The 12,500-nt window shown below is 28.5% G+C and overlaps 2 protein-coding genes across 3 annotated transcripts in view; one reads left to right on the top strand and one right to left on the bottom strand.

Annotated features, from left to right (window-relative positions):
* Ipk2 (Inositol phosphate kinase 2) overlaps nucleotides 1–3,431 on the top strand; it is a 6,665-nt gene extending 3,234 nt beyond the window's left edge. Inside the window, exons 4-5 of the mRNA XM_035876005.2 lie at nucleotides 194–454; nucleotides 1,383–3,431. Coding sequence (XP_035731898.1) covers nucleotides 194–454; nucleotides 1,383–2,152 — 1,031 coding nt within the window. The 3' untranslated portion in view covers nucleotides 2,153–3,431. The remainder of the gene's footprint in view (nucleotides 1–193; nucleotides 455–1,382) is intronic.
* A 1,586-nt stretch (nucleotides 3,432–5,017) lies between these two features.
* dally (division abnormally delayed protein) overlaps nucleotides 5,018–12,500 on the bottom strand; it is a 130,767-nt gene continuing 123,284 nt past the window's right edge. For both annotated transcript variants that reach the window (XM_035876000.2, XM_085656728.1), the window contains one exon: nucleotides 5,018–12,500. This exon is cut by the window's right edge and continues 2,609 nt beyond it. The gene's annotated coding sequence lies outside the window, so the exon portion shown is untranslated.

Here is a 12,500-nt window from a genome sequence, read left to right as displayed (position 1 = left end):
TACATGTATATATCATATCTTTGAAAATAGAGTACATATATATATATATACATACATAGATACATACATACACATTATGTATATACATACATGTTATATAATAAATTTATCGTCGTTCCATTTTCTCTTGCCAATTTTCCTTCATTTCTTTCTTTCTTTTTTTCATTTTTTTTTTTTTTTGTTCCTCCATCAGATGTAAAATTCGTCGTGCTTCAAGATATAACAGAGGGCATGGCCGAACCATGCGTGATGGATGTAAAAATCGGCAAACGTACGTGGGATCCATTGGCCAGCGAAGAAAAGAGGATAAGCGAGGAAAAGAAATACGCCCAATCGAAGGAAGCTTATGGCTTTTGCATTACCGGTTTTCAAGTGTATTGTCTCTCGGGTGGCGAGCTTAAGAAGTTTGACAAGAATTATGGCAAGACACTTACTCCCCAAGCGGTAGTCGAAGGTATTGACGAGATGTTTTATAAGATCCAAGGAGAGGGACGGGACGGGATGGGATGAGGATGGGGATGGGGATGGGGACGGGGAAGGGGGACGGGAGGGATTTGAGATCGCGATAACGTCTCATAATCTATCTGGATACAATTAATGTCTAAAATATTTTAATCTAAAATCATTTAGATATGATCTCGAAAGTATTCTCGGTATCGATTTTCGGATACGAAAAAACAAAATTTTTTTCTCCTTCTTTTTCTTTTTCTCCTATTCCGTCTTATTAATAATAAATACTTGATCGATGGTTTAGCTCGAATTAAATGAAATGCATTATTGTATAAGTTTAGAAGTAAAAGTTCCCTAAGCGAATATAACAATCGGTTTACTCTTTCTTCCGGACTTGTGTTCTTTTTATTTTTCTTTCTTTTTCTTTTCTTTTTTTCTTTTTTAGGCTAATATATTCGTTCCTTTATTTTTTCTTTTTTTCTCATTTTTTTTTTGTTTTTCAAATCGTAAAACTAAAGAGGTTTTAGGAACTTTCGGCTAAACCCTTGTAACGTAATGCATAAGTTGTGAATTAAATTTCAACGTGTAATTTAGTTTTACATACCTGTCTATGCATATGTGAACGTGTTATCTCACTTTGAGAATGCTTTCGAAAGTATTATATATTATATCCGTCTTTATGAGAGGCACGTATAGTATTTAAATACATACCATACATAAATACATACGTACGTGCAAATAATGTCTGTTTGTATCTGGATTTAGATACTTTTTTTTTTTTTTAATAGTTTTTCGTGGTTGATCGTTACAGGGGAAAAAAAAAAAAAGAAAAAGAAAAAGAAAAAGAAAAAGAAAAAAGAAAAAACAAAAAAAAAAGAAAGAATGGAAAAAGAAAAAAGACAAAAGAAAAAAATAATCGATATTTCTTTAAGCATTGAAGATCTTTCTAAACGTGACACCGCAGAGGCCAGCATGTCGTCAATTGATCGTCAAATTGTTATCCCTACTTTGGAAGATACTCGTTATATTTCGTAAGCAAGAAAACTTTCGTTTTTATTCGAGTTCAATACTGATCGCTTACGATGCCAGAAGATTACGTTATTATCAGCGTTTTGGGAATGACGATAAGAAAAAATCATCGATAAATTGTCAACGTGCCAAGTCATTTTCTTCGATGTTGTCGAGTAGCGGAACGAACGAAAAGAATTTGGAAAAGGGTAGTTCCTCTTCGTCAAAGGAATCATCTCAGAATATTCAAGATCTTCGTAGGAAGGTTTTAGAAAGGACACGATTGCTGAAACGTAGCGTTAGCCTACAATTTGGTATTAAGGATTGTTCTAATTCATTCGAAAGGGATAATACGTATCGTGAAGTATCGTTATTGCAAAGAAGCGATTCCTATGGTCCAGATTCGAAGATAGACAAATTATGTCGTACTCATTCCCATGTTAATAATTTTGATCAGGAGATTGCCAATATGAAGGAGGATTACGTTGCACTTTTGAACGAACTTAGCAGTACCTACGAGGACAAACAAAATTGGGTCAGGGTGAACATGATCGATTTCACTCACGTATTTCCTGCACCAAATGAGACCGCAGGCTTGGACCACAATTATCTCGAGGGTATTGAAAATTTGATCAAACTTTTCGAGACCTTTCTGATACAGAAAGAAGGATATACCTTGACGTTGGACACGTAAGAGACGATTAATGATCTATATACGTATAAATATACATATACATATATATATATACATATATGTATATACTGTACCATACCTGATGATCCTTTTGATTTAACGAAGGTCTATCAAAGACTGGAATTTATTTTCTTTCGAATAATATAAATGAGAAAATGAAAGAGAAATATAGATAGATAGATAGATAGATAGATAAATAGATAAATAGATAGAATAGCTAAATAGATAAATAGATCAATAGATAAATAAATAGATAGATAGATAAATAGAGAGAGAGAGAGAGAGAGAGAGAGAAAGAAAGAGAGAGAGAGAGAGAAAGAAAGAAATAGAGATAGAGATAGAGATAAAGAGAAAAGAAACGACTCATATATGTACATATATCGTTCTGTATGTCAAAAAGCATTGACAAATAAAGATAAAACTCTTATCGCATTATATTATTATTAATGTTATTTTTCTTCTTTTTTTTGTTTTATTTATTTATTTATTTATTTATTTATTTATTTATTTATTTTTTTTTTTATTCACCATTCACTCGTAAACAGTTTTTACATTGTCGCCTTTTCGTAGTAACTCTTTACTCGAGCGCGACGTATCAACTGACAATAATAATTAATAATTCGCTTAATTCGCCGTAACATTTATAATAATATTTATAATATATATATTTATATATATATATATAGATTTACTTTGTTTATTTATATATTTATAATCGATTGCTTACGATCATCGCCTGTAGTCACGTGGCACATCGCTCGCCGCATTTTCTCTCTCACTCGTAATTTTTTTTTCCCTCATTATTTATTTATTTATTTTATTTTATTTTATTTTATTTATGTAATATTTTTTTTTTTTTCTTTCCTTTCGTCCCACTCCCTCCTTCTTTTTGGCACGCGTGTCGCACGCGCGAGTGATAAGTATAAATCATTCGTTTTTTCTTGTTAGATATCGATCGATTTATTTTTAAGATAATTTAATTCTGAATTTTTGCGCTTTCTAAGGAATAAAGTAAACGAGAAAAAAAGAAAAAAGAAAAATAAAGCAAAATAAATAATACAAAGTGACGGTACAATTAATTTTCGAATAAATTTCGAATTGGAAAAATTCTTTTTTTAATCTTCTTATTTTTTTTTTTTTGGTTTTGATATTTCCGTTCTTTTCTTTTTTTTGTTTTTTCCATTCCAAATCCATTTATTTCTCCTAATTCATTAACCGAGGACTAATTAGCACTGACTCGGACGCAATAAACAATTCTTGCTTTATTTCGAAATAACAATCGAAGACAGTAAGAATATTTCGTATCTTTTCCAAATTATACACGCAATGGCTTATCTCTATCATATACAGGGTGTACCAGAAAGTCACTATTTATTTCAGTGACTCATTGGTAGACTTTATTTTTTTATTTTTTTTATTTTCTTTTCCCTCTGCTTTTAAATTCTACGCTGTCAAAAAAGATATGTACATACATATTTCCGCGAGTGCAAATTAGTGTATACGAAGAAACGAGAGGAAGAAAAAAGAAAGGAAAAAAAAAAAAAAAAGAAAAGAAAACACGAAAGAAAAAACAAAAGTTAAAATCGAGATATTACGAATTTTTGTGTAATTTATATAAATTGTCCAATTAAATATATCTTTGTACATATGTATATAAATATATTCTTTATTCATGTCCTTAGACCACGTTTTTTTTTTTTTTTTCTTTTAAATTCCCATTATTCGTTCGAGATAGATAGTGACTTTCGAGACACCCTGTATAAACGGCATCGGTTTGTGTGTTAGATAATTACTGGGAGAAACATCGATCGTGAAGCGGACATTTATTTTCTTCGTTATTATTACTTTTTTTTTTCTCATTCTTTTTCTTTTCTTTTATTTTATTTCATTCTTTTGTTTTTTTATTTTTTATTTTTTATTTTTATTTTTTTTTTTTATTTTGAAATATCTTTTGTTCATCGATCTTCAAGAAGAAAAACTCATTGAGAAATATTTACTGCAACGGCGTTAGAAAAAATTAATTTTTGGAAGTTTATATAATATGTTAGTCGTTAGAAATGATGTTGATGGTATTAATAGCAGTAGCAGTGATAGCGGCAGTAATAGTAACTCTAGTATTAAGAATAATAATAATAATAATAATAATAATAATAATAATAATAATAATAATAATAATAATAACAATAATTATTATTATTATATAATATAATAATAATGAAAATAATTAATAATAATGGTATTGATAAAACTAATAGTAATATTAATAGTAAGTAGTGCTATATCACATAATAAATACCATAAAAATTACGTTGATCATCTAAGAGTATTTCTAACAATATTATTAATAATAATAATAATAATAATAATAATAATAATAATAATAATAATAATAATAATAAAAATAATAATAATAATAATAATAATAAAAAAAAAATAATAAAAATAATAATACAAAAAAAGGAGAAAAAAAATAAATGGGCTTCAATGAAACAAGAAATCTAACTAATCAGCCGGTATTATATGCATAAGCTTTACGTACACAATTAACTTTTTTTTAGTTTCCAATCATGGACACATTTCGTTACATACAAAGACGCACCCGTCGCGTACAATCAAGTTCGCACGCGCACCTATATAACGCATTCCTATATAACACAATCTAGCTTGCAATAATTAAACTAAGAAATAATAATACTCAATGTTCATAAGTGTTCTTTACGTTGAAAAAGCACTCATAAAGATTGATATACCATACATAGGCGTTATAAGTTTCGGCAAAATGGAAAAACAAAAAAAGAAGAAATGATAACAACGATCTTTTTTGTATGTTTGTTTGTTTGTTTGTTTTTTTGTGTGTTTCTTCACTTTTTTTTTTTTTTTTTTTTTAATCATGTCCTACATTATCGTTGATGCGCCTACGAGAAGAAAGAAGAAAAAACTGAAACATCGTAACAGTCAAAAGGGCTTCGTTCTGTTCTCACATTCTTTTTTTTTATTATTCTTTTTATTTATTTTTTATTTTTTTTATTTTTATCATTTTTGTTGATTTCGTTTTCGTCTTCTTTTAAAAAATCGATAATAGGTATCACGTGATACGATATGCCGCCGAGGATCACAGTCAAAATGGCGATTGGCGTTTCTTGGCTTTCGAATATTCTTTCCTAATTTAATCTAATAATTTTGCTAATAATAATAATAATAATAATAACAATAACAATAATAATAATAATAATAATAATAATAATAATAATAATAATAATAATAATAATAATAATAATATTAATAATAATAATAATAATAATAATAATAAATCTTTGTTTTGTTTTCTATCGTAGTAAAAAAAGAAAAAAAGAAAAGCAAAAATAATAAAAAAGAAAACCAAAAATCGCACTTTTTTTTTATTCTACAGATAGCAATACATCTAATGAAGCACCTCGCAAGAGGAAAGAGGAACGAAAAAAATATCCTTTTTCTCTTCGTCTCTACACGATTTTCTTTTTCTTTCTTTCTTTCTCTTTTTTCGTTTCTCTTCTTTTTCCTTTTTGTTCAATTCTTTTTTATAATTCTCAGATAAACAGCCAAACGCTTAATAAAGCTTCGAATTGTTCTTACGACTATATCCTTTACGATATGTCCAAATATATTAAATGCTTGATTTATGGTGTCTCAATTGAAATTTGACGAATATAATTACATAATTATTTTTGTGCGTATCATTTTTGTCATGTTCATTGGAACAACGAAGATGGTTTTACTTAAATGTTAATATATATATATAAAAAAAAAAAAAAAAAAAGAAAAAAAGAAAATAAGAAGTTTAATATTTTTACTTCTTTACTTGACCGAAGAATAAAGAAGAAACATGCAAACAAGAAAATTTATTAAGGAAAACGTAAAGAATTTTAATTGAAAATATGTAGTGTTGCAAATTTTAAAATAAATTGCTTACGTGAAGACGAATAAAAAGAATATATTTACGTCATAGTTAAAAGTGTGTTAACACATTGTTGAGAGAGAGATAGATAGATAGATAGAGAGAGAGAGAGAGAGAGAGAAAGAGAGATACTGTCACGAGTATACTAGTGTTCGAACATTCATAATGCACATGCAACTTATGTAATTATTAAAATATCAAATTTTTCATGAGAATCGTTATTATGTATTAACGTTTATTGTTTTGGATATAACGTACTCTTAATTTTGATATTACCAATTTTTTTTCGAATTTTTTAAATACATCTTTTATAATAACAATTTTTTTCCTTCTCTCTTTTTTCTTTTTCTTCTTTTTCTTTTTTTTCTTTTCTTTTCTTTTTTTTTTTTTTCTTTTTGATTTAATTTAATCGTGCGAACATAGCCGGGGCACGTGAAACGAATTACTTTTTCTATAGAATTTTCATAGAAAAATGTAATTTACATTAATGGTAAATTTGAAAAAAAAAAAAAAAAAAGAAAAGAAAAAACATATGAGAACATGGAGAATTCAAAGGGAAAAATAAGAAAGAGAAAGAAGAAAGGAAAGAAAGAAGAAAAAGAAAAAAGATAAAGACGTAAAAAGATTAAAAAAGGAAACGGACTTAAAGGACTAATAATCGTAGGCGAAATCGAGGCGTATCGTGCTACTCCCCATTAAAAGTATTATACTTTTAAAATAAATGACGTCGTTCATCGGTGATTTTCTAGTTCGTAGAAGAAGTCGTTTAAAATGACGAAGGCGAGAAGATTAATCTTTATGGTTTTCTCTAATCAGACATCTCGGCATCGAGAAATACGTCTATTGCATATATAGGGTGGATCAAAATTTTTTAAATTGGCCAAAAGCTATTTGGATTTATTATTTTATAATCACAAAAAATAATCAAAATTGGCCTAAAGAGTCTCGAAGAGGATTAATTGATTTGAAAAAATCACTTACAAATTTTTGGTCAACCCTATATACACACACACACACACACACACATACACATACACACGTATATACGTACGTATTGACATGTACGAGATTTAGACATCTTTTTTTTTACTTCGTTCATATTTCATTATTATTATTATTATTATTATTATTATTATTATTATTATTATTATTATTATTATTATTATTATTATTTTTACTATTATTAATGTTCTGTCCTTTTATTTTTTCTTTTCTTTTTTTTTTTTTCCTTTGATGAAATTATTCTTGACAATAATATATATCGTATATCAAGTTCGTTTTCAATCCTCAAATATATCACGCAAACACACATACATACATACACACATACACACACACACACACACACACACACACATACATACACATATATATGCGAAATTTCAATAAATTAGCAAGCTTTCATTCTTATGGGTTGACATTTGTCAATTACTTTTTCTTTTTTCGACGAAATTGTAATTGAATGTTAAAAAAGAAAGCTTTCTTCCTTTTAAAAAATAATCACTCGTAAAATAATTCGATAATATTTTTCGAAGATAATCGTTTCGTGCGATCTTCGTCAAATTTTTTTTTTGTGGTATATTGGACCAATAGAGAGCGTGAGAATGCGAGAACGAGAGCGAGAGCGAGAGTGAGTGAGAGAGAGAGAGAGAGAGAGAGAGCGAGAGAAAACTAAAAAAAAAAAAAAATAGAAATAAAAAGAATAAAGGACCAATCTTGCAAATCAAAAATAAATAAAAAAGAAAAAAGAAACGAACGACGAAGGATTAAAATAAAATGGAAAAAAAAGAATTAGTGAATAAATAAATAAATAAAAAACAAAAACAAAAAAAAGAAAAAAAGAAACAGAGGAAACAGAGGAGAAAAAAAAAGGTCGAGACCGCGTCGATGACAAAACGGACGTAGCGAGGCGTTATTTTGTATCCTTTTATTTTCTGTCTTTCTTTTTCCTTTTTTTTTGTTTTCTCTTTCTCTCTCTCTCTCTCTCTCTCTCTTTTTTTTTTTTTTTCTCTTTTCTCCACGAGCCAATGGACCATCTCAAGGCCGTACGAACGTAGACGTCCGTCCAATCGAAACGATCGATCTTTTTTCCGCTCCCGTAATTATGTCGATCACGATTGTCGATCACGATTGCCGAACCTTGGACAGATAAAAAAAAAGAAAAAAAAAAAAATAAAGAAAAAATAAAAAAAAAAACTCTCGCACGCAATACGCACACATACTGGGATCCACCATTACGCACACACTGTGTAGATACACTGACGTGTGCACGTACACGCACGCGCACGAATTCTATATAGAAACATACATACATACTTACATACATACATACATACATACATGCATACGTTTTGCGCACGCACATACGTTTGCTCATGCAAAACAAAAAAAATATTACACATCGGAGAAGATCGAAACTTTTTATCGTCTGATATATTATATGGCGTGAACTTTTCAATCTTGTTCCCTCTCGATTTTAAAACCTGCAGAGCCCCATAGGTCAACGTAAACGAAACGACTCGTATTCGTTGTTGTCTTTGTTTTTGTCGTTGTCGTTCGTTGTTCCTAATCGTCGGTATCTTTGTCCCATTTAATTTCTTCTTCTTCTTCTTCTTCGTCTTCGTCTTCGTCTTCGTCTTCGTCTTCGTCTTCGTTTTTGTCTTTTTCTTCTTCTTATTTCTTTTTTTTTCTCTCTTTCGTTGATTTATTTAAGTTATATTAAGCATCTTGTCTCTTACGTGATTTCGATCTGATCGACGAGATTGATCCGTTCATTCGTAATAGCGAAAGCTATTTCTTCTTCTTCTCTCTCTCACTCTCTCTCTCTCTCTCTCTTTCTCTCTCTCTCTTTTTCACTCACTATTTTCTCATTCTTCTCCTTTTCTTTTTTCTTTTTTCTTTTTTCTTTTTTTTTGTTTTCTTTTCTTTTTTTTACAAGAAATTCTAAAACTTTCGAAAGTGTTATTTTCATTTAGAAAAAGTTTTCATTTTGGGAAGAAAATTTTTTTCGTTTAAATTCCCTGCAAATTTTCGTAGAGTTCAGATTTTCCTTTCTATTTTTATATCTTCGTTTGACCGTTTTATTTTCTGATATTGTTTTTGTCAAAAGTTAAAACTAACGGGACGAAGAAGATAGGTACTTCTATCTCTCATCGAAGAGAGAACAAAAAAAAAAGAAAGAATAATAATAATAATAATAATAATAATAATAATAATAATAATAATAATAATAATAATAATAATAAATAAATAAAATAAATAAATAAATATGAAAGAACGATCGAGAAACATTTTTGTTATCCTTATTACAAAACGAGCATTTCATGTTCCTCGTCTTCCAAATATTTGTTAATATATTTTTTTCCTATTTATTTATCTTTTATTCTTTTTATTTTTTTTTTTTAATTCCATAAAATTTAACGTCGTATCGAATGACCACTTTCCGTATCAATATCAATCTCAATTATTTCAAAGGAAGTGCAAAAAATATGAATCTCGATCTGAAAAAGAAATATCGACCATTCGACTCACGATTGGTTGGAAAAAAGACCAACAAAAGAAAAAAAAAAAAAAAAGAAAAGAAACGTATTCGTCTCATCAACCCTTCCTTTCAACTTTAGACCTTTCATTCAAATCGTCTCGATTTGTTGATCGTTATTATTTTCTTTTTACTTATGACCTATGAAAAACGAAAAAAAAAAAAAAAAGAAGAAAAGAAAAGGAAGAAAAGAAAACCAAAAAATATCTTAAAAAATACACCTCAACGAAGTTCCTTTAATCGCAGCGTTAATCTCTAAGCACGATAAAGTAGCAATGTCCGGATTTTCAAGGCTTGATGAGCAAAATCGTTTGCTTCCTGCGTGGCGCCATCCGAGCGTGAAGGGGTTAATATTACTTAGCGCCTACGCATTTGTTCTCTCTCTTTTTCTCTCTCTCCCTCTCTCTCTCTCTCTCTCTCTTTCTCTTTTACTTTCACGTATTAATACCGTTTTCCCTCTTTTTTCTTTCTATCTGTTTACTCCTCTCTCTCTCTCTCTCTCTCTTTTTTTCTCTAATTTTTCATTTCTTTTATAAGATATTAAGATTAATAACGATCGAATGAATTAGTCAATAATTTTTCTATAACTACTCGTATAATTCCTTTAAAATTTAAATGAAAGTATACATTTATATATATATATATATATATAAATATATATATATATATATATATATATATATATAGTGTATAAATATAGCACTATATATAGACTCTTCCTTGTCCTTTTTTTAATTATCATTTCTTTGTTCTTTTTTTCTTCTTCTTTTTTTTTTGTCATTTCCATCTTTGTCCTCCATCTTGATTTTTCATTCTTGCTATTATTTTTTTCTTCTATTCTCTTCTCTTTTTCTTTCGTCATTATTTTTCTCATTTTTGTTTTCATGCTCTGGACACTATCTTTTTTTCTCTCTTTCACTCTCTCGTGTCCTCTCGTAAAAGAATTCATGATTTTGTTCGGGGAGAGGTCGATTGACGGTACTTTAACGTGTAGAAAATTTCTTTTCTCTCTCTCTCTCTCTCTCTCTATCTCTTTCTCTCTCAGTCACTTTCTCCTCTTGTATATTTCTCCGCCCGTTTGTCTGTCTGTCTGTCTGCCTTGATTTTATCACGACGACTGAAATTATGTATTTCCTTTCTGTCTTTTTTTTTTCTTTTCCCTCTCTTTCTCTCTTTCTCTCTTTGTCTGTCTCTGTCTCTCTCTCTCTCTCTCTCTCTCTCTCTCTCTCTCTTTTTTTCTCTCTCTATTCTGTACCATGGGATATATATTCAGTCTTGTGAGTATACTCGTAGATATAAAGATTAAAATCACGGCAAATCGTATTTATTTAATAAAAGAACATTATTTATTTCTGTATATCATTGTATCGGTATATAATGCCTCCTTTTTATTTGTAGAATCGTTCGAATATGCGCATGTAATAATAATAATAATAATAACGCGTATTTTCGAATTGTATTTTAATGATCAAACGAATGCCCCGGTACGACATTCGTTAAGTACACAATAAAGTTTGTTTGTTTCTTCTTTTTTTTTTTTTTTTGAATTAATTTATTAATTTATTTTAATTGTTTATTTATTTTTCTTTTATTTACTACTAACTTCTCTTTTTCCCCGTTTTCAAATGCTCCTTCTCTTTCGTTCTTGTTGTTACTTTTCTTTCTTTTTTTCTTTTTTTTCTTTGTTTTCCTTTTCGTTTTTTCATTTTGGTTTTTCTTTTTCGTACCCCCTCTCGTCCCTTTTTAATTCTCCTCTCGTATATCCCTTTCGATGGTCCTTCCTTAAACGTTAATACTTTCACACGTTTTCAAAGTCTTCAGATTCGTTTATTTATTTATTTATTTATTTATTTTATTTATTTGTTTATTTGTTTATTTGCTTTAATTAATTCTTTATTTATTTCTTTTATTTTATTTTTGCGTTCTTATTTTCTTCTTTTTTTTTTTTTCTTTTTTCCTTTTTTTCTTTTTTTTTTTCTCTTTTTCCTTTTCAGCATTTAGAAAATTTCGTCCAATCACATCGAAGGCTCGTCGTATGTAAGGTACGACTTTAATGATTTTACAGCGAAGAATTTCAATGGTATTTATTTAACGACTATTATAGTTATTTATTAACGATCAAAAGGAAGTCGTAATTATGTTCGTTAGTATGGTGATCTCGAGTTTAAAAACTTTAACGATACTGTATTTCGATAGCACGTATAATACGAATAGAAATCATTATATGTATCATTATTTCTGTTATTATTATTATTATAATTATAATAATAAGTATTATTATTATTATTAATATTAATAATATATCATTATCATTATTATTAGTATTATTAGTATTATTAGTATTATTATTATTATTATTATTATTATTATTATTATTATTATTATTATTATTTTTATTATTATTATTTCTCTCGCTGAGAGGCGAAATTCGTGGATAACTATTTTTCCTTTCCGATACTTTCGATAATATCTCATCAGAACGTTCTCAACAAATTTAGGAACTTCTCCATGTAAAATACGATCTTTTCCTCCCTCTTCCCTGCCCCCCTCCCCCAACCCAGCTCGTAATGAAATAGATCTTGAATTTGATTGTGCAAGGAATACCCATATATAAAGGCGTATCACCAATTGGCAAAAAACAATAAAAAAAAAAAAATACTGTGAAATTTATATTATATTTTATCGCGAATAATCCAAATACACGAGGAGTAGAAATGGCGATATTATATTATATTATACAATACCTATATAATGTATGTTTACATAACATACAAAATACCTATATAATGTATGTTTACATAACTATACATGAAAATGTCGATTCGACTCTCTCTCTCTCTCTCTCTCTCTCTCTCTCTCTTTCTCTCTTTCTCTCT

The sequence above is a fragment of the Vespa mandarinia genome, chromosome 4 (assembly GCF_050613455.1).
Source record: "Vespa mandarinia isolate Hongniang chromosome 4, ASM5061345v1, whole genome shotgun sequence".
Lineage (NCBI taxonomy): Eukaryota > Metazoa > Arthropoda > Insecta > Hymenoptera > Vespidae > Vespa > Vespa mandarinia.
The sequence above is the reverse complement of the archived record's forward strand: the minus strand, read 5'-3'. Positions and strand labels throughout refer to the sequence as shown.